At 38.6% G+C, this 26,816-nt stretch overlaps 2 protein-coding genes across 5 annotated transcripts in view; one reads left to right on the forward strand and one right to left on the reverse strand.

The window, feature by feature from the left end:
- The window catches only part of SPRTN (SprT-like N-terminal domain), a 64,394-nt gene that overhangs the window by 27,823 nt on the left and 9,755 nt on the right, over positions 1 to 26,816 (forward strand). The window contains exons 5-6 of one of the 3 annotated variants that reach the window (XR_013345685.1): positions 7,349 to 7,564; positions 8,794 to 8,958. Coding sequence is in view for 1 of the 3 variants with exons in the window: in XM_077813406.1 (XP_077669532.1) it covers positions 7,349 to 7,389 (41 nt within the window). In the remaining 2 variants the exon portion in view is untranslated. Of the gene's footprint in view, positions 1 to 7,348; positions 8,973 to 26,816 lie in introns of those variants that run through there. The other 2 variants (XR_013345686.1, XM_077813406.1) reach the window with 2 other exon arrangements.
- The window catches only part of EGLN1 (egl-9 family hypoxia inducible factor 1), a 46,269-nt gene that overhangs the window by 8,227 nt on the left and 11,226 nt on the right, over positions 1 to 26,816 (reverse strand). For both annotated transcript variants that reach the window (XM_077813408.1, XM_077813407.1), the window contains exons 2-3: positions 3,707 to 3,826; positions 575 to 711 (exon numbers count right to left, since the gene is read on the reverse strand). In XM_077813408.1, coding sequence (XP_077669534.1) covers positions 575 to 711; positions 3,707 to 3,826 — 257 coding nt within the window. The remainder of the gene's footprint in view (positions 1 to 574; positions 712 to 3,706; positions 3,827 to 26,816) is intronic.

Genomic DNA, 26,816 nt, shown 5'->3' on the forward strand with positions numbered 1-26,816 from the left:
GGAGCACTCCTGCTAGCAGCAGCACAGAAGTAAGGGTGGCAATCCCACGACCCTCTACAATAGCCTTGCAACACCCCCCCACGACACCGCATTTTGGGTCGGACCCACACAGTTACAACACATGAAAGTTCAGATGTAAACACCTGAAACCATGAAATTGACTTTTTTAAATCTCATGACCATGAAACTGACTAAAATGGACAGTGAATTTAGTAGCCCTAACAATGTGCTCTGTATCAGCCCATTTATGAGACTGATATAATTTTGATTTCACAAAGCTACCAGTGGTGTCCTGTTTTGAGTATTTATGTACAAAAAAGGAAAAGGATTTTCTGAATACTCAAAATTGTACCCAGAACTAGATTTTCTAGAAAGAGGAGAAAATGCATAGAAAGACAACAGCACGATGGCACTCTGTATGTTTGCAAAGGAGCCTCAAATTGTACAAGAAATGGGCTCTGTTTCAGGCCATACTATATTAAAATTTCCTCCTTGCTCTTAGTTTGTCATTATATGTTCTTCTTCCTCTAACAGAAGCTTTGTGAAGTAGATTCTTACATCTCATTCATCTTACCTTGTAGCAAATGCTGGTTGCACTTCATGAGGGTTGCGGCGGTCAGACCAGAAAAACAGCAGTCTATCAAATTTGGGTTCAATATCAGCAAATTGAGCTTTGCCTTCTGGGAATATTCGAAGAATACCTCCACTTACCTAAGTGATTTAAAACAAACAAACAAACAAACAAAAAAACAGTCATAAATAAATATTTACTCTTCATCCAGTGATTTCAAGGTGCTTTACAAATAGCAACTCTCAACACCTGTTTTACACTAAAAAGGTTTTTTGTTTTTTAACCATTACCCATTTGAGGAAGCGAGACAGATGTTAAAGTGATGACCGAAACCACAAAGCAAAATCAACACACCCCAAAATAGCAGAGTTCTAATTCTGAGCCCCACTAGGTTTCGCTCTCTCCAAGGGCAATTATTGATTTGCTAATGATACATTTTAAAACTCACGAAGCTGTAATTTAAGAAAAAAGTTGACAACTCTTTTTTTAAGCTTTTGGGAATCATTGTTCTTTGGGTGCCATGTCACTGTCCACTTATTTCAAGCTCTTCCAAGCTTGGAGCTCTTAAATAGGTGGGTGAGTATGCATAGCTACAGAATACCAACACCAGAAAAAGGAGAGAGTTACTCACAATGAATATTTTTCTAAAGATCCTGGTTGTCTTTGGTCACATCACGCCTCCCTCCAGCCGGTTGCTCTGAGGGTATCATATCCCTAGTTTTTTAGCAATACATAACCATTCTAGTACTTTAGTATATATGCTATTGTGGCATCTCTAGAGCAACTCTGACATTGTTTTCAATGGGCCTTCATTTTCTCCAGAGGAAGACAGTAGTTTGGTGATTATGCGGAGGCTATGGTTCTTTCCCCCCCCCCCTCCTTCTGTCCCTTCTCCACCCAATGATGCCTCCCTTCTACCTCACCAGAGCCTGCCTATTCTTCATCCCTGTAATTCCTTCATCCTTCTCCTAGGAAGGCTGCTGCTACTGTCGAGGATATGGAGTGGACTGGCTCTATTCTGCTCCTCCACCAATTTGTGCTTCTCCTTGGGGCCAGAAATCATACTGGTAGTTCAGGCGAGGCAGGTCAGCTACAGATAGTTTAATCAGTGAACAGGAAAGAACTCACTACACCTAGTGAAAGCCTCCTCAAAGCCATGAACTGATCTTTGCACCTTTTCTGTGGCATAAAACTCCCCCAATAAAATCAAAGTAATTAGTGCTCCAAATGCCAGTCTGGGCGGCTGTTGCTAAGACCCTTGAGTAATTTTTTAAGGAAAATCACCAAAATGTATAACCCTACCAATCTCTTTACAGTCTGAAGGATGCAACCATGCCAAAATGGGCTAGTAACTTACTTTTTAAATGAAAGAGGTTTACCATTTTGCATAGGGTGGTCAGAGGTGCAGGCTTTGTGGGCTCCCCCTGACCTGGCTACTTACACTCACTCCAACTCAGATTTAAAATCTTCAAATTGTACACAAATATACCATCTCCCCCACAGGGCTGCAGAGTGAAATAGTGTGTGTCATGAAAACCTTTGAACATGAAAATTATCATCACTGAACTCAGCTGTGGCCAGTTAAGCACAGGGATTTGCATATCAGATCAGATTGGTTAATATTCCTCCTCCTATCAGTTCTCTCACTTTTAAGGCTAAGCAACAGAAATGTATTGATAAATCACATGACTTTTCCGACAATCATGAGTGAGCTTTTCTTCTGTACTTAACAATAGGGAATAATCTCTACATAATTTATTGCTCCTTAGTCCCTTGGCAATGCAATCTTTGTCAGGGTCTGAATTCATGTCATAGTTCTGCATCTCTTGTTCGGCTGTACTGAACCAGGATTAGCTACCAACATTTCCAAAGTGTTAACTGCATTTAGACATGTTGGTCAAGCCCCAAATCCTAGAGAGTAACTAGAAAACTACTGGCTAAAGCCAAATGGAGATTTCTATTAGATCCTGCACACAGAATGATCAGAACAGTGATAGCTACAGCCATGGTACCCATCTAGTAGTCTATGAGCTAGATTATATCACAAAGGCTTTGCCAGTATATCAACAATATAGTGAAGACATTATCTTACACCATCAACAAGATTCCAGGCAAGGCAGATATCCTTCAGAACCTGAATTTATTAATTCTGCCATAAAGTACATTAGACTTTTTGGGAGCTCATAAAAGACCTTTTCTAAGTCTTAGACCTGGTCTATAAGCTGTTTTTGTACTGGTATGACTATTTTGATTGACGGAGATTTAAAACAACTCAACACAATAGTTACACCGGTACAACCCCTAGGATGGTTGCAGTTATGCCGCTATAAAGGTGCTTTATACCAGTATAGCTTATTCCGCTTCCTGTATGAGTACAAGCTATATATATGGCATCTTAATGCTGGTATAATGTGTGTCCACACTAGAGGGGGTTGTATTGCTTTGAACTATACTGATATAGTTAAAATGGTACAACTAGTGTTTTTAAAACAAATCCTTAACCTCCAGCTTCTCCCTTCAGACAGAATAGGTGTTGGCTACTGTTTAATGCCAGCTTGACTAAAAAAAGTTTAAAAAATAAAAATTTAAAAACCCACATGCACTACAAAGTTGAAGCAAATACAGTATCCTTCATTTATACTTTCATACTGAATCTCATTAATACATTCCCTCTTCAGTTACTTTTTGTTTAATATCAATTGGGAAAGAGAGGTTTGTTCTGTTTATATTACATTAATGTGTATTTATACATAAGCTTAACATAATTTTTAGATATCTGGGATGCTCAGATACTAGTGTAATTGGCTTATTTTTAAATCAAATAAGACGTACAAAAAGTATACCATATTAAGCTTATTAGTCCCTTCCAGCCTCCCACTCCAGGAGGTTCTATCAATATCCTTCAAAACCCCGAAGCAATAATGCTTAATATTTGGTACACCTCACCAAGGTTTACAAGGAATTCTCCTATTTTATTTAAATTAAAATATAAAGTAAGTGACATGGAGCTCAACGAAAAGCTTCAGGACCAGAAGCAAGAATCCTAAACACACACACACACACACACACACACACACACACACAGTGGAAAAAATTTGTTAATAACTTCTCCTATATAGGAGAGAAACTACATACCTTGGCATCCCAGTCTTTATTAAGATAATATATACATGTGACACATCTTCCGTCTCCATTTGGATTATCAACATGACGCACATATCCTGTTCCATTGCCTGGATAACAAGCCACCATTGCCTGCAATCAAAGAATCACCATATGAACCAAAGGGACATTTCTCCTACCTGTTAAAATGGATTTCTTCACTTCATCTATGTCAGTTCACACTTAAAGCTTTTACTCCAACTCACACCTGTTAATAGGCATCAGCATCCATTGAAAGCTCCCTGAACTGGTGTAGCTATGGAAACAATTTACAAAAATGAAAAACATTCTCTTTACTTTCAGCTCCACAAGACCTGACTCACTGAAAGACTCTGAACAAAAATCCTAGCAACAGGAAATATCAAGTAGAACTTCTTACTCCCTACCTGTTTGAATGACTCCACAATGAAAGGCAGATCTGCAAATGAAAACTTAAAGCCTATATTATAAAAATCATTCCTTCAAAATATTTTTATATATAAAACAAACCTGCCATAGAAGAACCCCTACTATGCTTTCTAATTGATAGTTCGTTAAGATGGGTATGGACAAGTGGCAGATTCCATTTTTGTTGTGAATTAGATCTATCTGAATTATTTCCCATGCTAAGCAATTTCACATGAAAAATTTAAGGATTTTATACTGCCACCCATCATCATAATACCTTGGTACCTATAATCATACACCATATTTTTTGTTTCTTTTAAACGACAATTATGACTTTTGCATTTATGGAAAGGGTGTGATGGCTTCCTCCCCACCCTGACAAACTAGACTTAATGAAGGTCCACTGTCTAGAGATCCTTTCTAAGCCAAGGCATCACTAACTGAGTTAAAGTTAGACTAACAAATTTAGCTCAGAATTTCAAACCCTAACCCTAAATTTTCAAATGGATGAGCAAAGTTTCAGTCATATTAATCTTATGATCAACAAGAATTGTATAGCTTATGCCTTGCTTAACACATTAAAAACATGCCCCTCACAATTTGAAGCCTTTCAATGCATGCTTTGCTGGCACTATGTTTTGATACTGTGGTTGGGAGAGGATTTCTCGAGGCAAAGCTTTTTTAAAAATGTTTCTTTCTATAATATAGACCAACATAGGGTATTATAGAGTTTATTCCAAATGCAAGAAATTGCTGTTTGACACACAGATCGGAGGGTATTTTAATAGCATATTTTAAAAGCACTTAAGGTTCATTCAGTAAAAACTTATTACAGTCTGAAGTTTCCATGTGTTAATTATAAATGGAAAAGAAGATCCTGCTACAAGAGTAAAATCCAACCTACGTATTTTAACATTTAAACACAAATCTAGTCCTATGTAGAGAAATTAGAATATACTCTTTGTTAACGATGGTTAACAAATACAAGTTTAAAATTTGGTGAACCTTAACATAAAGTATGGACATATAGTCACGTTAATGCAAAAAGCTAAGTTAATTTGACATTACAGCAGAAGTCTCAAAGCCACAAAACCCACAAAATTCAGAGTTTGCTTAATCCCTTAAATGCATTCACTGTTACAGGGCCTCACATTATGTAAACATATTACACAGAGTAATGTGACCTAATATCTGGCAAGGTCAACATTTATCACTGTTGCCACAGGAAGATTAATTCATTATTGTTTAGATTTTGTGGGTTTATGGTACCAAACAATGTCATATTAGTGTTCTGTAACTTCCTGTTTTTTATAAACAGGAATTAACGAATGAAAAATGAAGCTAGTTTTGAAAAGGAAGACGTTTGGCTTCCGTAGAAAGCCAACCTCTCTTTTGAAAAATGTCAGTCTACCACAGAACCAGTATCTGGTCCTCTAGAACTCGCACAGCTTTAAAAGCTGAGTAAAGTTTTTGCTGGATCCAGCCTCAGCCACACCTATCCCCAGCTGTTATAATTTCATCTGCACCTCCATCCAAATGTTAAGGAATATTAAAATATATAAAATGGTAAGTTATTTGAGATATTTGGATGAGAAGTGCCACATAATTCCATTACAGATATTAAGCCTCAACACCCAGATGAAACAGTACTACTAAACGCATGTAACAGAACCTCTGTCTCAGTTTTCTCCTAATGACTTGACGATCATTCATTGAATCAGTGAGAATCAAGAGTAGAACCTACAAATCCTGCTTCCCATACCAGTCCCTTCTAACCACCAGAAAATACTCCTTTTAAGACCCTTAAGTGCATCCAGGGAAGACAAGTTACTCAGAATAACATAGCTTCCACAAATTTGTAACTCTGGAAGGAAACCAAATGAGTAAGTTACAGGAAGATTCTCTTCATTTACTGTTTCTTGACGTGATCCAGGAGACTGGATTGTACAGTTTCAATTCTGCCTATTGAATTTAAAGGAGAGCCTTCAAAGCCATCTGAAGACGCAGACCTACGAACCCTTTTTAAGATAGTATAATGAAGACCCAATTATCACCATTCAATCCTTTAATGTAGGATTTCCAATAAATATGTTTAAAGTCAGTTGTCAGTAATGCTTGAGTGTGTTTTCTATGATTCATATGAATCTAAAATACTCTCAATGCTTAGAAACCAACTTTATTTTTACTTTACAGTCTATTAGTAGCAGAAGCAAATACTAAAAGAAAATAGTTTTGCTGTGACACTTTATCTAGCTAATATATATTGGTCATATCAGTAACTCAGCATTTAGGAGCAAAATGGAAAGCAAACTGCAATAAACTGATATCACATACTATATTTACATATATTGCCTTATTATTCATTCTTCTGCTCCTCCCCCCAACTGAATTACTCTAAAGGAAAACTAGAAAGCTTACAGTTTCCATAGTGTCCGTGAAATGTATTTTTTTCTTTGCCCATACAATATAAATATGTTCTCACGTACTTCAAAGTTATTCATATTTAAGAGAGTTTTCATTTTGCTACTTAAGGATACAGCAGTTATATATATGTACAATGAAATCACACTGTGTTTATATCATATAGGTGTGTGTGTATGTATACATATATAAAATTAAGGTGTAATACCTTTATTTTTATTTCTATCTAACCCTTTGGAAGGCAATACTGAAAATAATGCAGAAGTAAACTTGTAGCTGAAAGACGTACCATTTAACAGAATATTTTCCATTTGGTTAGAAGTTGTGTCCAAAGACTTAGCCTGAATTGATGCCCCTTTTACTGGATGTTTTTGGTAACAGGAGACAGAAGTCTCCAATAAGAAACATCAGAAACTGGGAAAAAAAACTCCTACTAGTCCTGCCCCAAGACTGAAAAAAGCTGCAAGAGAAAAGATAGTAATGATCCTCCAGGTCTCTGGCCAGATCAAACATTTCAATGAGATTACTTCAAGATTCAGAATGTTTTAGGTGGGTAGAAAGACAGTCACTTCTACAGGTATTCTCTATTGACCGAGTACATGATTACCTTGAAGGGACAGAGAAGTGTCCATTGCCAAGGTAGAGATTGAAGTTGTAGGTGTCTAGAAAGACTGGACAGGAGCACTGATATCTGGGAAGCTTCTCTTATTCTAAAATGCAATGTGCAGACTGATGCTGATTCAGTGGCTTTACAATTACACTGCATTTGTGGCCCTTTTCTCCTCAAAGAGCAATCTCTCTTTACAGGATTACAGCTATTTGATTTGTCCAGAGGCAAGACAGAATGAGTTACTAAACCACTATCCACTGCACTGCTCTGCAGACAACTGCTGGCAGGCCGAACAAGATGGAGGTGTTGGTTGGCAGGTCTGGAGTGAACACGGATGGAGAAATGAGGAAGGACGAAGCCTAGGCTTACCTTTCCCTGAAGATTCCAGCTATTTGGATTATCTGCTAGTTGAAGTAGGTATGGGTTAGATTGCTCTGCTGATGAAAGCCACCAGGAAGTGGGGGCTAGGTTGAACTTGGCCACCGTCTCACACACACATGTGTGCATATACATATACATTGTGGGAATTGATCTCCTGGATCAGGCAGGTTGGTGTAATGGGACAGACTGCTCCACTGTGTTTCTGAAGATGGCCACTGAAAAAGAGTGTGGTGGGATAGTGGGCTAGGCTAGGCTAGGCTGGGCTGCACTGAAACACACAGTGAGGGAGCAAGAAGGAATGAGGATTCAGCACAGAGGATCTCCACTGCAGCTGTTGGATCATATTAAAGAAGTTCTGTATTAAAATCACAAATGAGTTTGATTCCCCATAGTCTAAATTCCAGGGTATTACTAATTAAGAGGTCTCTTGGTTTTTGGTACTGTTTCTCTCCCTCTATGTGTGAAACTTGCAAGCTGCTAATTGTGTTAGTACATTCTAAGACAGAGTCTGTTCTCAAAGCAATTCACAGAGAGAGAGACTCAAAGCAATACTCTAACAACAGAAACAGCACCCAGAGACTCCCCACCCTTTTGTTGTATTAACAATTGTGATTCAAATAGAGATAGAGGATGTATGTGGATGGATGCTTGGTGTGGATAATAACTGAATGATCAGGGAGGTGCCAGCCTAAGAATCCAGTGTCCATTGGCTGAAGAAGGTGTCAAGTGGAAATAACCAGAGGACCCCCGGAGGGCAGACTGGAATCCACCCAACAGCCTCAAGAATGGGAGAACCAAAGAACAATATAACATCTAGCAGCACGGAGCTGCCAGGAAGTGCTATCTGCTGATTGATTCAGCAACAGCATGATGAAGCAATTCCCATAGACTGGCATAGGAAGAAATTCCTATAAAAATAGACTCTAAAAAGTGAGAACTTTGGGGTCTGATTCTGCAAACCAACTTCCAGGAGCATCAGATGAGCATCTGACAAGGCCCTGCTCCCTCCTCATGTCCAGGCCACCTGGCCAGTGGCTTGGCATGAGCAACTCTAAGGCTGGTAACTATGATAACAACCTTGCAGAACCTGTGTGTGTGTGTTTGTATGAATGAATGTGTGAATAAATATGAGATTGAATGAATGTTATAGCTATAACTAACTGCTTACTATGATTCCTTCTGTATTCACAATAAGTGTGGTATTTTGCCTTTTTCCCTTTAATAAGATCCTGCTATTTTTTATTTTATTGGTATAACACAGCTTGCCCTTAAATGAAGGTCAACAAATTTCAATTACTGAAAACAGAATTCTATTTGATGTTCTCTGCAATCTGCAAGATGGAAAACAGTGATCCTAAAGCCGCCCTCTCAGGTGGAAGCAAAATAAACTGGTGTCAAATGGTATGATGTGGTAGTCTGACCTCTGAGGAAGGAAGGGAAAAAACCAAAAGCGGAAACAGCCTCTACAGTGGTGGAATGACCAATGGATGCCTATATATGAGCAGTAGTTTATATTCTCTTAGGGAGCTTTCATGCAGTCCATGAATGAATGAATGAATGAATGACTGTCCCACATTGTGTCAGTCAAAACAAGATTTCTTCTGAGAGCTATTTTTTAATACTAGTCTACCATAGGATACCTAGCAAAATAAGTGAAGTAACATATGTACCCTAGAAAGTTTGACAGCTCAGGATCTGCTTTTCCACTCTCCTGTCCCCCTAAATGATGCATGGGATTTTGGTTCTAATTAATTTAATCCAAGAGATTAACATGTTTTAATCTATCCAAAAGCAGGTAAAGCATAGACAGTGCAAGATTTGACATACTGCACACAAGCCTAATTAGCAGTGTGAGGATTGCTGAATTTCTTTCACTTCCCTTCTGGGCCACCAATTAATTCCAATCGTAACGGCAGTTTAAAGAAAATAGACATGTCCATTAAAATAGATTAAAAATCAATGCATTTCATAACTGCTCGGTCAGAAAGTGGAAAATTTAAGGTTACTAAAATAGTCTAAATATGACCCAGCAACCAAGAGCTGAGATTCCATATCACATTACCAAGCCTTAAACCATCCGGGCACACACTATACATAACTGGTGTATCATTTAGCAGAGAAGAGTTCAGACACTGTCATTGTGTCTCCACAAAGCTCTCCTAACTGCCTCTTTAAAATGGAATTCTCTTGTATTCAACAGTACACGGTTATGCAATAGGGAGCTCCAGGTGGTGCATATGATAATGATAGGTGATCTACACAGTAATCTCTTCCATATTATATGCATATACACATACACAGAAATCTTGATGGGCTTTTAAATGAGATCCAGGAAATCTAGTCCTAATCCATTATATACATACATATTATATTACACACGAACAAAACCTGGTTCCCTCAAGGGCTGAAAACAAGAATGTCAAAGTATCATGAAAAGGAACAGGCCTTTTCACAGTATTTTGACATTCTTGTTTTCAGACCTTGATGGAACCAGGAAGTGTAGATGCACACATTTAAAAGTCTAATTATGTTAGCCAGATATTTTTTAACTTGAGTTCAAAAAACAGAGGCTTGGGTTTAGTTTAAATATTGGTCAAGTATGTTCTCTTTATTGAAACTGGTTCATCCATCTCTGATTTCCTAAAGTAATCCAACTTTTACTTTGCTTAGAAGTTAGTAAGAGGAGTTTGATCTCATTGTTTTTGGTCTATAGCCCTGGACCCAGTCTCCAACTACTTACTAGTATACCATGTTTTATTGCTTCTCTCTTTACCTACTGCTTGGAGTGAGCGAGCACCCAAACACTGATATATCTATCTATTTATCTATCTATGTTTGGGTGCTCACTCACTCCAAGCAAATCTCCAAGCCTTCTGCGGGTACACCTTCTTTGTCAAAATTGGTGAATGTTAGAAGCTTTTGAAAGCGAATGACTATCAGTGTGTCCCTATGTTTTTATTATTTATTTATATTGTTGATGTAGGAAGTTTATGTCTATTTCTTACTTTGTACTTTCCCTCTCCTTCCCCATACAGCTAGGATACAGACACAAATTTCTATTTACTTATTTATAGTACCTCAAAAATTCGTAATTACCAGAAATAAGGTACCATAACAGTCACAAACGTAGTTTGTATGAACAGCAACACCAGTAACCTTAAAAAAAAAACCCACAATAAATAACATGAGCATAGGGCACTTGTTAAATGTTCGCCTGTAATCTGTAACTAACATTTTAGTGTTTCACTTTGTACTAGAAAAATTGGAAACATTTTCCACAAAAAAATAGACCCCTCTCCTAAACCTATTCTTGCATTAATTAATTTACAGCTTTTCCCCACCTAAGATTTTGAAACAGAATTTACAGTATAGATTTCTGGAGACTAAGTTAAGTACTTTGTATAAATTCAAAGCGTATAAAAGTGTTCCACTTCCCTCAAAACCCACATCTGGTACCAACGTCCCCTTTATGTCCAAATAAGCTTGTTTCCTTCCCTGTAATTTAGAACTGCAAGGCCTTTTCCTGACAAACAATCTTTGATAATACAGAGTAGATGTTTAAAATTTAATCAAATTTAGCCTCTCTGCAATAATTAACAGTGTGTGGCTGACATACTAGCAGTGTCAAGTCATGCATTTCAAATCTATACTAGACCCCTTATGAGTACCATCCTTGAATAAGATATTACAAGTTTAATATAGGGAGTTGTGTGTAAAATTAATGATTTCCCCCTCTCCACTCAATGTTATAAAAGATTAGCAGGATAATTCACTATTTCCTAGTACCGGGAGACACTTCATGAATAAAAGGAATCACTAATACTTGCTTTAGCCATGGGATTGCCAATTTTTGTTGAATGTATTCCTGGAGATTTCCAGTCCTGGAGGGTTGGCAACCCTATTTAGCCAGCTGCTTCATTTTTTGTTTAAAACTTATTTCTAATTAAAGGCACAACAGGAACTCTAATACTGGAGTTTAGCTTACAAGTAAGCTTTCTTGACCAAAATAAAAGTTCTGTGCAAGGAGAGTTAGTAGAATTGGACCCACTTTAATAAGAAGGTTAACATATTAGTATATGTTTGTTTTAACACCGTTGAGGTACACAGTATATGTCTGAAAACAGATTAAGATTACACAATCTATGTTTAGTGCCCAGGTCAAAGTCTCAGAGACTAACTAAAAGTCTTAATGAACAGAAAGGCTTGCTGCTATAATCACACCTCTTTAAAACAGATATTCAGCACAAATGTGTAAAAAGCACATTTAAAAGTGGGCAATTTATATATATTGTATATCATTTAATGCTGCCAATTGTGCTCCAGTCTAGGCATGACATACTACCCAATATTTATTCTGATTATTTGGGTAGCATCTTGGTACTTATACAATTTTTGAATGAAAACCTGATAAAAATGTAAACAGTAGCTGATTACGTGGAAAGGTCAATGTAAAAACCAATGTTTGTTAAAAAATCTCAAAAAATCATTTAAAAAAATATTTAAATGAAATACAAGTTGTTTTTTTTAAATGAGCCTATTTGAAATTATGACCACCTATGTTAAGGCCTAAACTTATTATAATTATTAAAATAATTTAGATTAAATAATGTAATATTAAGCAGTACAAGTTGCTGCCAAGTTTTAAAGAAGCCACTGAACTGGTGGAACTCACTGACTAAGCACCTGGAATCAGTATTTGCTGAAGGGCTAAACCAGCTTATGATAGCAGTAGCCTCTTCTGCAAAAGCAGAGAATATCTTCTTCATTTCAGTTTTTTCATCTAGTTTAGTTTGGTTTTCCCTCTTCCGATCGATTAATAAAAGCTACGTGAGAGAGGTGGCCTACTCATAGGCATCAACACTGTGGCACGGGGAAAAAAATGGTGGGTACTGAGCACTCACCTGTAGCTCCCCTATTAGCTCCCCCGCACTCCCCTAGTGCCTCTCACCTGCCAGCAGACCCAACAGATCAGCGCCTCCCCCTCCCTCCCCACGCTTCCCTCCCGCTGCAATCAGCTGTTTCATGGGTGTGCAGGAGGCTGGGAGGGAGAGCGAAGATACAGTGCGCTGGGAGGATGGGGTGGAGTGAGGGCAGGGCCTGGGGCAGAGCCAGGGGTTAAGCGCCCCTCGTCACTTTGGAAAGTCGGCACCTGTGGGTCTACTGGTTCTAAAATTTTGAAGGATATGACGACTAGAAACAATCAGCTCAATTCACAAACTACTGATAACATTGCCTTTAATAATTCAATTAGTTCAATGCAACACATTTTTATAAACTTTCTTATGCATCTTGCTTATTTAAGGTAATTTTATTTAACAAATAAACATTTTAAAAATGCTGTTTTTATGTATTTCAAATTGAATTTGAACTTCCATCCAAACTGAGCTTCGTCACAAATCACAAGTAAAAAAACCCCCAAACATCCAGTAAATAAAAAAATGTATCATTCTCCATTTATAACATAATAAAAAATGCAAAAATTAAGAAACTGAATAGATGTAGATAATCTTTATAATTGCTTCAATAAATGTGCAAGACAGTGTATCTTCCTGGGCAGCAAAAAAAAGCATCAAATTTAGTGTAAAGGCTATATTATACACACCCATTTAAATGGTTACGAGCCAATGAGAATCAACTGCTCTTTAGAAAAATTAAAAGTACAAATGCAAGACAAGATTAATAGAAATTATTTAAATCAAAGTTTCCTGCTTGCTGATTTATATCATGATTAAAATCAGTAATTTACATTAATCCACCCTGAGGACGGTAATACCGAAAAAGAGAAACTACTGCTTTAAAATACTTTTCAACTGTACTTAAATCTGATAAAATAATATTTGTGACCAAAGAGAAACATACAGCCTAATGGTGATGACATTCGGCTTTATAAGTTTTAACCTATAAAATGTGTCTACACAACTTTTCTTTACTTTCTTATCATTACATGTGCAACCCCACTAATGGTAGAGACAATGGGAGTTTCGAGAATAGATAAGTGTTTTTTCTACTACATCATCTCAACCTACTCGGAGCAAAGACAAGCCAAAATGTTGGTCACTGCACATGCTGTTACCATAAGTCTTGATATTACCATTCAAAAGTAGCTTCCCTCTGAAATTATTTTTTGCTTCTTAAAACCAGAGTTTCTAAGGTAAACATTTTAACCAGTTCAGACATTCACCACTGAACACTTCACAACAATTCAAATCCTGGTTTAAAAGGAACAAAGAACAGCATGTATCATTGCCTGGAAACCATCAATCCAAGCAACAGCATAAGCCCAGTGGGCAAGAGTGAATAAGGGGCACCTTACACCTTTGTTCCCCACAACTTCAGCACCCACATCTGACCCATGTGCCACAGCCACACATGCAGAAGAGTGAGGCTTTTCTTTTGTAGTTCTGTTTACTGACAGATCAACATTAACAAGAGTGAGTGTCTGAGGGAAAATAATAAATAACCATAGAATGACTTTGTGCCAAGGCCAGCTCAGAATGTTTACCATTGTAAGAACATTGTGCATTTTACAAAGCACATGTTCATGTAGCTGTGGTGGGGAAATCAGATTTAGAATCCCTTGTTCCTCTCTCAGGCAATGGAAAATGGGAGTGCTTCAATGACAGCACCTTCAGGCCTGGTCTATACTAGATTAAAAAAAACGAAAAATGAAAAACGATCAGTTCTACCACAGATTCAACTGAATCAGTTTGTAAGAATTTTTATTTGTTAGGATTCCCTAGTGTAGACACCACTTCAGAGTGCAGAAGCTCAAGTAATGCACTCTGGCCAACAGATAAGTACTGACTAGTTAAGAGGGAGCAGCATCCATTTCTCCTTGGGAGGGTCACTTGCAATCAGGGATGTCAACAGGAAGAGAACAAAGGAATTCTGGAAGAAACACCTACTTCCCCCTGCCACATACACACACCACAAAAAGTCAATCAGTTGTACCACCAGATGTCAGCAATCTAATAAGGGACTTGGCTAGATCTGTTCCAAATTTGTTTATACCAAACTTTGAAAAACCATCATGAAAGGTTACCAAAACCAGACACAAAGTCTACTAGGCTGCCCTTTACCATTATAGTGACTAATGAAAAGAGAAAGAATATACCCCTCAAAAAGATTTGTTCTTCCTATACCAATGGGGGATAGGATTCCACAAGACTGACTTAATCTTTCACAGCAAGTAATCATTAAATTTGTTGACTAGAGTTATGTCACAAGAGTCAATCATAATTGCTGTGGACAACACTGGGTAACTGCTACCATCTGAGGGACAAAAGTGAGAAAACAAGTCAAGGAAAGGGAGCCAAATAGACACCATTCAAGAACAGAATGAACCAAGGAGAAAGACTAGTTAGCAGGAACTGAAAGTTAAAAGATTCCGCTGAAATAAAACGTGACTAAAAACAGTTTTTCTCCTCTTCCACCCGTTTGAAAGAATAGAAAGGGGAATCCCGCACCAGACAAAGAACAAGGAGGCCGAGTACTTGGCAGCCTTACAAAACAGTAAATGCTCATTCTTAAGCCGTCTTACATTTGGAAGAAAGAGCAACACAATGATCTGGACCCAAGAATGATTTCAAGACAGCAAATATGCACCTCCATCCTCTCAGATGTATTCCTTCAAGATGAGAGTTCTTACATACATGACACCACAAGTCCAATTAGCAGCAACCTTCTCAGCAAACTGGAGGATAGACAGGCTTTTCAATATACCATACTTCCTAGAGAAAGACTACAAAGGACTAGTTATAATACTTCAGATCAAAGGTGTCATACTCACACCCCATGGATAGGATCTGGCCCATACAATATATTTGTGAACAACATGGGAGATTCAGAATTTGCAGAATCTAAGTCTTCATTTAAAAAAGCATTTCCAGTGGCTGTAAAACAAGTATTCCAAATGTCAGGCTATAAATCAATGCAGTGTCAGCCCAAGTCTGCAGAAACCTTGAAACAATGGCTCAAAAGGTGTGAACTCCCCACTCCACTAATTTCACTAGGGTGTTCATTCTAAAACCTAATGATATTTCAAAGTGTAAACTATCTATCTCACTACTTAGTTTAAAAAGTGAATGAGGAAGAGTTGGGAGTTGCTGCAAGGAAGGAAATGCAAAAAGGACAAGACACAGGGAAGCAAAAAAGAAGGGGAAAGGAGGATGGGGAAAGGAAGAGAAACAAAGGCCAGAAACAGAAGTTTCTAAAGGTTAGCAAATTTTCCCCATTCAGTAATAATAATGAATGCAACGATAAAGCATTGAACAAATTAAATAATAGATCAGTTTAGTTACTACATACCACGCTTGATCTCTGGGCAAACCTCCCATTGAAATTAATAGAAGATATGCTATGGATTGAGGAGAATAGTCCCAAATTTTTACTGCAACTCAAGGACTATAATTTAAAAATGGAAATTTGCCCTCTACAGAGAATGGCCACACACAGTCTTTCACATGCCTTTAAGAAGTACGTGTCACTGATGTGTCATCCCCCACACTGTGAATGCTTGTCTCTTAATGGCAGATGACACTTCAGAAACACTACCCCTGTTGGTCAGCAAATTGATACACTGAAGTAGTATTTTTTAATTGATGGGTCTTTTAGACTATTACAATTAAGAACATACTGATCTCAAAACTTAAACTCTAGTACCATTCATAAGCCTTCACTGACTTAAGATATCCAACAAACAAGACAAAAAATGTTGAAACAAGAATCTGACTGAAGGGAGATGGGGGGAAAAAATAGAAGACTTATACCATGATCCAAAACTTGCCAAACACAGGCTTTGACGATTGAGGGAACAAGTTCCAAAAGCATGTTTTTTAATGGTGAATGCCCTGCTACTGACCCCATGAAACCAAGTGCCAAGCATTAAACAACTGAAGCACTCCACTGTGCCTTAACTATAATTGCATGACATAGGAAAGAAGGCAATCTTTTAAACAAATGAATTATAAAACATCTCAGATTTGGGAGTGTATCAGTAGCACCTAGAAATGCTCCTGAAACTAAACAGGAAACCAGTAGAGAGCATACAGCTGAAGTATTGAGTGCTCATGCCTATCCAAAACACTCAGAAGGCAGGCCATGGAGTTCTGCACCAGCTAATGTCTACAGAGATTTCTCAAAGGCCACACCACATAGAGCACAGGACAATAATCCAGTCTGGAAGTGACAAAAGCATGGATAACTCTGGTCAGATCCAGATCAAAGAATCATCAAGAAGTTGCAGTCTGTTACAGATGGAAAAAGTACTGTGAGCTACTGCTGGTAACTCCATATTAAGATACAGCCAAGGATCCAAAAGCATCCTAAGTTTGCAAACCACACTAGAAAAGGGCAACCCTATACCTTCAATTGAAGGTGATGACAGTTTCCCTCTAAATGAATCCTGTAACCCACCAGCATTATTTCCATCTTGTACAGCATTTGTCACAGCTAGTTGGTTCCTATCCAGGTTCATCTTCAATAACCAAAGGCACAAATTCCAAGTTCTATTAAGAGAAGCAGCATCTACTTCCTAGTGAAGCTTTAGTTTTATCTCAGTATCCCACTAGTTGCTTTAAAATTTTGAAAATTTAAATTTAATAATCTAAAAAATGCAGAATCCCTTGTTAAATAATAGCTTCTCTTTAAGGCTGTGTAACCGGCTTATTTTCAATATTTACTTAAATTTTTCATATTTTATTTTTCAAGTCCGTTAGGTGAGATTAGACTGCTAAACATAGATAAAATAATGGGACATCAATTTCTTCACCTGTAGGTCACCAGTTCAAATCTGGCCCAGGTGAGCAGCACTTAAAAGCAGGTACTATCTGATCATCATTCAATGGCCTAGATGAATGGGGTATCCACAGATCAGCTCCAAGTGGAAAGCTCACCATAATTAGCACTTTTGTTAGCAGTCTCCATATAATATAACAATGACAGAATGGGCATGGACAATGCTCCTCCAAAACACGCTCCCCCTAAACACAGCTGAAACACACACGTCAGAAGAGCTGGGGAAGCGCACATTGGTACTGCTTGAAAAGGCTCTATTCTATGGCTAAAAGGATTGCTTCAGTTTCTGTGCTGTAAGTCTAGCACAGAGGTGGGCAAACTGTGGCCTGCGTGCCACATCCAGCCCGTGGGACCGTCCTGCCTGGCCCTTGAGCTCCCCGCCAGGGAGGCTAGCCCCTGGTGCCTCCCCTGCAGCCATGCCGCCACGTGGGCAGCACTCTAGGCGGCAGGGCTGCGCGCTCCTGCAGGGCAGCGCAGCAGCGTGTCTGGCTCCGGCCAGGCGGCACGGCTGCCAGACATGCTGCTCTGAGTGGCATGGTAAGGGGGCCAGTGAGTCCCAGGGGGCAGTTAGGGGACAGGGGGCGGTTGGATAGGTGTGGGACTCCTGGGGGGCCTGTCAGGGGATGGGGAACGGGGGGGGGGGGGTTGGAAAGGCGTGAAAGTCCCGGGGGGGCCTGTCACGGGACAGGGAGGGTTGGATAGGGGCGGGGGTTCTGAGGGGAGCAGTCAGGGGGTGGGAAGTGGGAGGGGTTGGATAGGGGGTGGGGCCAAGCTGTTTGGGGTTGCAAAACTGTATGGAGGGCCGGGTAGAGAAGGTTGTGCCTCCCCAATGTGGCCTTCGGGCCAAAAAGTTTACCCATCCCTGGTCTGGAACCTCTTAGAAGCACAAATTTAAATTTACCACACACACCTCTTTAATTTACACTGACCTTTTTCTAATTTAACAGCAACAACAAAGAACAGAAAGCTATCTCCAGAACTATTTTAAGTTAGGACCTCACTTACATTACTTACCTAGACTGTAAGCTTTTCAGACCAGAGACTGTTTTTGTTATGTTTGTACATGCCTAGCAAAACGGCCTTGGACCTCTAGACAGTACCACAATGTAAATAACAATGGTCTCAAAAAAATAATGCTTTCCAGTTAAATTCACAGATTTGAAACAAAGCAAACCATTTGCCTTAAAGAGTCATTGACAAGCTTTTGAAAGGGTATTTAAAAAAATGAAATGTTAAAGAGAAGTGAGAACAGAGTACTTGACCCTGTTCCTTCCACTACAGGATCGAAGAGGAGTTACACATTGTTTCATGCAGTGCAGGGGGGAAAAAAAATGAAGTTGCCTAAATTTAAGTGAAATAAAAACATTTTTGGAGAAGAAACAGTCCCTTTTGTATCCTATTTAAAGAAGCCCTGATTCAACTTTTCCTTTGGAGCTAATCTCCAGACTCTAGAGTGTACCTACACTGCAAAAATTTGTGGTTTTCTGCAACAGTACAGAAAAAGCTTATTAGTGGGGACAAGACCCAGTAATGCTTTGGCTGGTCATTTTCAAAGGGATACCATCAACTTGAAACATGGTCAATTTATAAAGCAAGTTAAATGTATCTTCAAGTACTACCCCTACTCCCAAGTTCCCTCTGCCAATTTTGTAGTTTTACTTCACTTTTTCCTATATTAAGTATTAACTAGATCTCTTCCTTACTGATGTGTGAAAGATTCAAAACAGGAGATTGAATGATTAGATAACACAATTGAGGAAACTGTTGATACACAGAGAGCTGTCAAATGCACAAAGAAAACTGAAAAGTATATATTTTCTCTTATCTTAAGCATAACTAATCTTATGCATTACAACAGTAGGTCAAACTTAGTCAGAAAAATGTGTTTTAACTTTGTGTCCTTTTAACACAAGAGCTTTGAATTGCCGAATCATCCCATATTTAGATATTAATACTTACATTAAAATAAAAAAGTATTATGAATAAAACTAAGCATATCGTATGCAGCTAATTCTAAATCAAAAACTACTGTAACTAATTGGTAAAATTACTCAGTTATGATAGGTTCTTCTATTTTTCCCCAAGTACACTAAATGGAGTGGAAAGCTAACATGTTGTTCTACCTCCAGAAACAGTTACCATTTGTGCTTGTATAAGTTGTTATAGCAGACTGTTACAATACTGGCTCACTTTGACAGAATTGCAATATTATGACCAAATGGTGATCTGCCGCTCAAAGATAAGTGCAGAAACAATTTGAGTGTGCATTTGCTAAAAATAGGCATAAAATTAGATTTATATTTTTCAAGTACCAGGCTAACAATATTTCATTCCCATAAGTTCATAATTACTTTATTTCCTATAATAGTAAACAGCAAGCCCACCAAGTGGACTGAGGCCTGGTATCAGGCTCCAACATTATAAAAAGAGTAATTTTCTAGCATTTGATTACTAAGAAAGCCTTCTGAACGCAACATAGCCTTCATCAGTCTGTAGGCATACGAACTGAAACAACAGCTCTAATGGCCAGATTATCCATTCCAGTGGTAAAAGCCACAAGAGGAGACTTGTTGAGAAGGAATTTCTGAGAGAATCTCTTCAGATTCCCATGCATTAACCCATCAGAGGCAGGGTCTTCTCTCCAACCAGACAGTTCCTCTGGGAAATTCCACTTCCTTCCTGCTGTACACAGACAACTTAGATCAATTGGGATACTCACCCCCGCCTTCCTAAACCACCAGTTTTGTACAGAGTCCTCCACTGTAGAGTTTTTCATCCCATTGGTATCATGGAGCACATAAGAGACCTATCCACTTTCATTGTATTTTCTCCATTTAAGCCTATTTGAACATATCAGTTTTTACTTAAGTTCCTTCTCATCCCTATCCTTTTGCTTTGAATTTCAATAAATAGGAGTGATTAGAAACTGGCATGCTTTGGGAAAGTAATGTGAAAACTTCCCCACATTATTCAATCCTAACCTGAAACATTCCTCTGGTTCCATTCCTGGCTTCTCTCAAAGTAAGGCTGCCAAATGATAGCTATGTAATGAGGACAAATGTCTACTGAAGTTTAAAGTGATTCAATGATGCTCACTCGCATGGAATGTAAACCAAGGATCCAAAAGTGACAGTGAATTAATGTACAGAGTGCCACCTTTCCTTATATAGGGGTACACTATCAAGTTACTAACTGTATTTCCTTATGTTGCCTATACCCAAAATTTAAAAATATTTTAAATAAATTCTTTTTTTAGACTGATACTAGTCTATTTTTTTAAATTTCTCTCAGCTCAAGCAAGATAAATGAAGTCAGTTTTAGTCTTGTTTATAATCAGTTTCAAGCTCTCAATGCTGCAGTGTTTGAGGTGCAAATAATGCAGATAAATGTTTAACAAGAACCATTTTTTACTTAAATATTAATTGAAACACTTCAGTTTATTGTGGGCTTTGAAAGAGCTTGATTTTGTAAATTATAAGGTATAAGTCTTTGGGGGGGGGGGAGGGAGAGAGACTGGGGGGGAAACACTACTATGTGAAGATATTTTACCTACTCTTATAAGTAATACCTAAGTTTACTGTAAAAAAAATAAACTAGAGATTTGGGGAGATTGGGCCATCCTCCCCCCACATTTTGTTTTGTGTATTTGAAAGTTTGGGAGGTTTTGTATCATTTCACTGTAGTCACCTTTCCCTGTTCAGTGGGTCTTTCACACATCAATAGAAAAGGAATAATTTTTTTAAAAATAGGAAAAAAAAATACAGCTTTACAACCACAAAAACTGGCAAAAGTACTCATGGCAGGTTTAATACTGGAGACTAACTCTTTTTAAATTAATCAGATTTCAAGTTGACAGCACACCTTTAAAAGGCAAGTAGTAATCAGACTTCCGGCCAACTTACTCTGGCAGCATTGTAGTACAGCAACAAATACTCACTGTACCTTTACTGAAAAGATGCATACTGACTTGCCATAAGATTTGCTTCTTCTGTTTCCATCAATCAAAACAACAGTACTTAAAAAAAAAAAAAAAAGGATGGATGGATTTACTTTTATGAATAAGAGGGTTTCAAAACTGGCTCAGGCTCCACCCCTCCTTCAGACCATAAATAAGGTTAAGCCATCCAACAGTATGACTGACCATTTATTTCACTGGGCATAATATAACATGCCAGCTGAAATTTAATTAGCTCAAGATTCCCTTATCAACTGGCCACAGTTTCCTTTCTCACAATGCCATGGCTATGTGCCAGCTATCTTAACAGCAATGGAACAACTTCAACCTAAATGAATAAGAGCCTGATACCCTTTACTAAAAACAGATCAAATGTTCTAATGAAGCACAAGCTGTTAGTTGAGTTTCACTACTGTGGTGAATGTTAGCTGAATGGATGTTTAAAATGAGACCGTAAAAAATTAACTCAGGATTTAGCAAAACTGACCAGGAACAGCTCTGAAAACTTTTCTTGCCACTACATCTTCTCCTCTTTCCACATCTACAGGATCTTTAAGAATGCAGAGACATCTATTGGAATTTTAGTGGAGGATACTTGTCAGTATGGGGGTATGGAGAGTTTTAAGACCTACAGAAATTAAAGTTCTACATTACATAACTTCCAAGCACATTCAACTCCTGAATACTATCAACTTAAATTACTCATCGTTATACCAATTAAAAAGCTGATCTAGCCAAAAATATCTGCAGCCTCCTGAACTGCAGAAGTACTGCAAGGTCACAGATCTTGGCTCCACAACACATCAACCTAGTAGTCACAGGAAAGGCACGTCAATACAGAAATCTCCATCCCCTTGCTAAGAACCCCAAACTATTAACTGGACAATTGAAAATAACAAGTGGAGGGCTGTGGGGTGGGATCCCTCAGTAATTGGGTTTAAAATATATTTAAATTGAAATCTTCGGTCCATGTATTGCCCATTAGAAACTCTACTCCAGCTAACCACCCACTCCCTGTAAAACATAGTAGGGGTCCCTAAAACAGGCATTGCACTTATCTGAAATTGTTTTCAAAATCCTGACTGACATTTACTGAAATGCAGGATAGCATCAGTCTCTGGTCTTGGGAAAGAAATGGTGCAGACATTCTATGGGTCCTCAAATGTCTGAATAGCCTCTACTGTAGAGATCAGAACTTTTGTAGGTCAGTCGCCATAAAAAGTAGCTTTTAGCTCAATCATGCCCTAATTGTGTTTGGACTATATTAACTGAACTATAAAAATAACAGCCAGTCTTAAAGAGTTGTTGTTAGTGCCCACTAGAAATTTGAGATGTTAGGCTGTAGAGTTTTGTAATAAAGGGATTTTGTATTATTTATAGTTAAATTCGTATAAAAATATTAATTTTGAGTTAAAATTGCTCAAGTATTTACTCCCAATGCAAACAACGAAAAGTAATGAAATCCTAAATTAAAACAACACTGTTAAGCACATAATGGCTACCGAGTTCGTCTGCAGTCACTGCATTTAGTGTCCTGTTCAGGAGCTTTCAACCTGAGATTATGACCCCAATTTGCCAGCAGTTTTTGCAGGGTCATGGGCCAACTAATTCTGATCTTCTACTGAGGATTTGCTCAGTAAAATGCAACCAGTCATCCTCAGAATCCAGGAGGGGTATCTTAAATGACTAAGCAATAAGCACTACAGTGCCTCCTTTAAAGAGCTATGAAAAACTATGCAAAAAGGAATGGGATTTGAAAAGGTCCATTGAAAGTGAATATGGAGTCCCTGAAAAGGGGGGGGGGGGGGGGAGGGCTGTTAAATTCATATACTATTTATACCATCAAAAGGAAATCTATATTCTAATAATTTGGCATTCTGCATTACCAAAACCCATCCAATTATAGCAATAAATATTCTCTACATCTCTCCCCCACTTCCAAAATGGACCTTATTTCATCCTCTAGTTTGTTCACATGCAAATGAAAAATAGTAGCCAAAGAAACAACATTAACAAGAGGCATCCAGAATTATTATGGATAATATATTATGGATAATTAATTATTATGGATAATTATTATAATAGAATATCCAGTATATTCATATAAGTAGCAGAAGCTGGGGAATTCACATAACTTTCTTGTCCATTCATTGAAAAGGTCTGTTCCTTTAATATATTACTTTATTAGCATTAATATATGGTCTAATCTGTAAGTCTCTTTCTGGTATTACCAAGCGCTTCCAATCATGGTTTCAGAAACTCCAAGAACCGTTCATCTGCTTACATATTAGTTATTTCCCAAACAACACAAGAGGTAGAGGAGCCTTGATTAGAGTATTGAGGGACATGGGTTAGATCAGTGGTTCTCAACCAGGGGTACATGTACCCCTGAGGGTACACACAGATTTTGCAGAGGATACATCAGCTCATCTAGATATTTGCCTAGTTTTACAACAGGCTACATAAAAAGCACTAGCGAAGTTAGTACAAACTAAAATTCCATACAAACAATGACTTGTTTAGACTGCTTTATCTACTACACACTGAAATGTAAGTACAATATTTATATTCCAGTTGATTTATTTTATAATTATATGGTAAAAATGAGAAAGTCAGCAATTTTTCAGTAATAGCGTGTTGTGACACTTTGGTATTTGTATGTCTGATATTTTAAGCAAGTAGTTTTTATGTGAGGTGAAACTTGGGGGTACACAAGACAAATCAGACTCCTGAAAGGGGTACAGTAGTCTGGAGAGGTTGAGAGCCACGGGGTTAGGTTACAAAACCTACTTAAAGCCTTCTTTTCAGTCAGAGTTTTCTGAAGTGTTATTCTTTGTGGATAAAATATGTTTGGCCTTCACCCTAAGGAGAGATTTTCCAAATCTCCAAATAGTTTATTTTCCAAATAGTTTTAGGAAAGCTTATTTAGCTGGTTTTTGAATTATTAGTGAGAGAAGAAATAACTATTCACCTGAAATGTTGCTTCTCTAAAAGGTATGTTTGCTTAGATTCCTACTCTTGGATATGGACTCCTGGCCTTCATAACAATAGGAACAACCTTAGTGCTCAAAATTTCTGGCCCTTTGAGGCACAGCCAAAGAGAAATTACTTATCTGCACAGTAACTCAAGTTTGAGATGTGTTGTACACACACACCATGCTTGGATAGATTGGAATCTTTTGGCCAGCAGTGTCCAGTAGGGCCAAGCATGCACTGAGTGTCTTTGTGCTTTGTACTCAAGGCATAAAGGTAGGTCTGGCCCAACCACCTCTCAGTTCCTTCTCCACCGCAAAATCTACATGCTACAGAACTCCATAACTGAAGGGATCGAGGGTGGGTCCTGGAATATATATTTATATGGAGAACAAATAGCTAAAAACTCCAGTTACAAACGTTTACAAAAGTTTAGGCTGGAAATTAGGGTTTCTAATTATCAAAAAGAGGAGTGATGTTCTAGAACAGCCTTCCATTATGAGTAGTGGGGGTAACCAACCTAACTAGTTTTAAGATGGAGCTTAATAAATTTAAAGACAGGATTACATGACTAGGTTGCCTGCAATAGCAGGAGGCTGGACTTTCTGATCCAGGAGGTCCCTTCCAGATCAGGAGTTATCAATTCTTTTTTGACAAGGTCCAAATTACTTGTTCAAGTATAGTCAAGGTCCAGACTCCAGAGAAAAATAATACAAAGAAGAAGAATAATGATGATAATAAGTAAATAAGATTTCATGGTCCGTTCAAAAGCTTCTGGCAGTCCAGATTTGGCCCACGGTCCACCTATTGACTACTCTTGCTTCCACTCCTGCGTTCCTATACAGGTAAGCAATTGCTTTTTCTTCAGGTGCTATATATAGTTCACTCTTAGTGATTTGGAAGCCACGACCCAATCTAACAAGGTGAATATGGACTTCATCCAACCCTGCACGCAACATAGGCGTAGTCTGGCATGCAACATAACAGAAATGCAATAAACCATGTGGTTCAGTAAACTGTCACAAGTCCTTCCCGTTGTTTGAGGAACCGTCTGAAGTCGAGTGATGAGCATGGACATGGTCTCCAATTTCCCCTAAGGCAGGCAAGCTCTGTCTACACTGCAATTAAACACCTGTGGCTGACCCATGCCAGCTGACTCAGGCTAATGACCTGTTTAACTGTGGTGCAGACTTTCAATCTCGGACCCTCCCACTGAACATTCATGCTGAGCATTCTGAGGTCCAGAATAGTTCCCCAACTGCCATTCTTCTTAGATATGAAGTAGTATTTGAAACAGAAATATTTTCTTCTGTGTTGTGGAGGAACCTCTTCAGCTCAGAGAGGAGAGAGAGCTCAGCCAAGAGATGACTAGTCTCATGTGAGAGGGGTGCCTGAATAAGGACTGGGAAGGTGGGTTGTGGGTAGGTGCAGTACAGAACTGAACTGTATAATCAGAAGTAATGATCTCTCAGACCCTGGTCTGATATAAGATTTTGTCACGATTATTTTTAGTAAAAAAGTCACTGACAGGTTATGGGCAACAAACAAAAATTCACGGAGACTGTGACTTTTACTAAAAATAACCATACAAGCTGCAGGGCAGGAGCACATGGCCCCGGCAGCGGCCCCTGCCGCGTGGCTATGTGGGGAGCATAGCCTCGGCTCCAGCCCCAGCCCCAGCTTCTGCCACAGTTTCAGCTGCTGATAGCTGAAGAAGTCACAGAGGTCTGGTAGAGTCACTGAATCCGTGACTGCCACGATTAAAATGTAGCCTTAGGTATAATGTTCCATAACCCCCAAAATAGGAAGAGGAGGTTTCCAAGAATTTTAGAGAAGGAGGAAGAGGAGTCAGAGTCATGGTCAGTTTGTAGCTCTCACCCAACAAATCAGAAGGACTGTTTACTGGAAAATTTTGACTGTGAAGTGATAGTAGTTGCGGTTGATCTTTTCCCCCTATCCCTCTAGATCTGTGCCACTTCCTAAGAAGCTCTGAGAGTTTCTGGTAACAGAAGGAGCTTGGGGGGTTGTTCTCTGCCTTGAGTAAGTCTGGGACATATCTGCAGTGAAAAGGAAGCATGCTGTATATGCACCCAAAGGTAGTGCAGAAATTCTTAAAGAGCATGGAGGGCATCATCTGTCTTCCTACTGAATAAACTGGGGCCCTCAAGCAGAAGATCCTCTACCATGGACTGGACCTCTCTTGGGATTACTGATGTCCGGAGCCAGGATGAGCGCTGCATCACCACTGGTACTGCCATAGAGAATGAAGTAGCATCTGCAGCAGCCACAGATGCGCATAAAGACACTCGCTATTAACTGACCTTCAGTAATTACAGAAACTGTTCTCTATGATCTTGTGGCAATTTCTCAATAAAGTCTGCAAATCCAATGTAGTTGAGAAAAAAAAAAACCATACCATTCTACGAGTGCTCGATAATTACAGATTCTCAACTGCAAACTTGGAGATAAATAATTTTTATGAGCAAATGGATCCAAAATGTTTGGACCTCTTTCAGTTAGGGCTATTTTAGAGTGATGCTGTCTGCTCTTTTTGTTTGCAG

This window comes from Eretmochelys imbricata, chromosome 3 (genome assembly GCF_965152235.1).
Source record: "Eretmochelys imbricata isolate rEreImb1 chromosome 3, rEreImb1.hap1, whole genome shotgun sequence".
NCBI classification, from domain to species: Eukaryota; Metazoa; Chordata; order Testudines; family Cheloniidae; genus Eretmochelys; species Eretmochelys imbricata.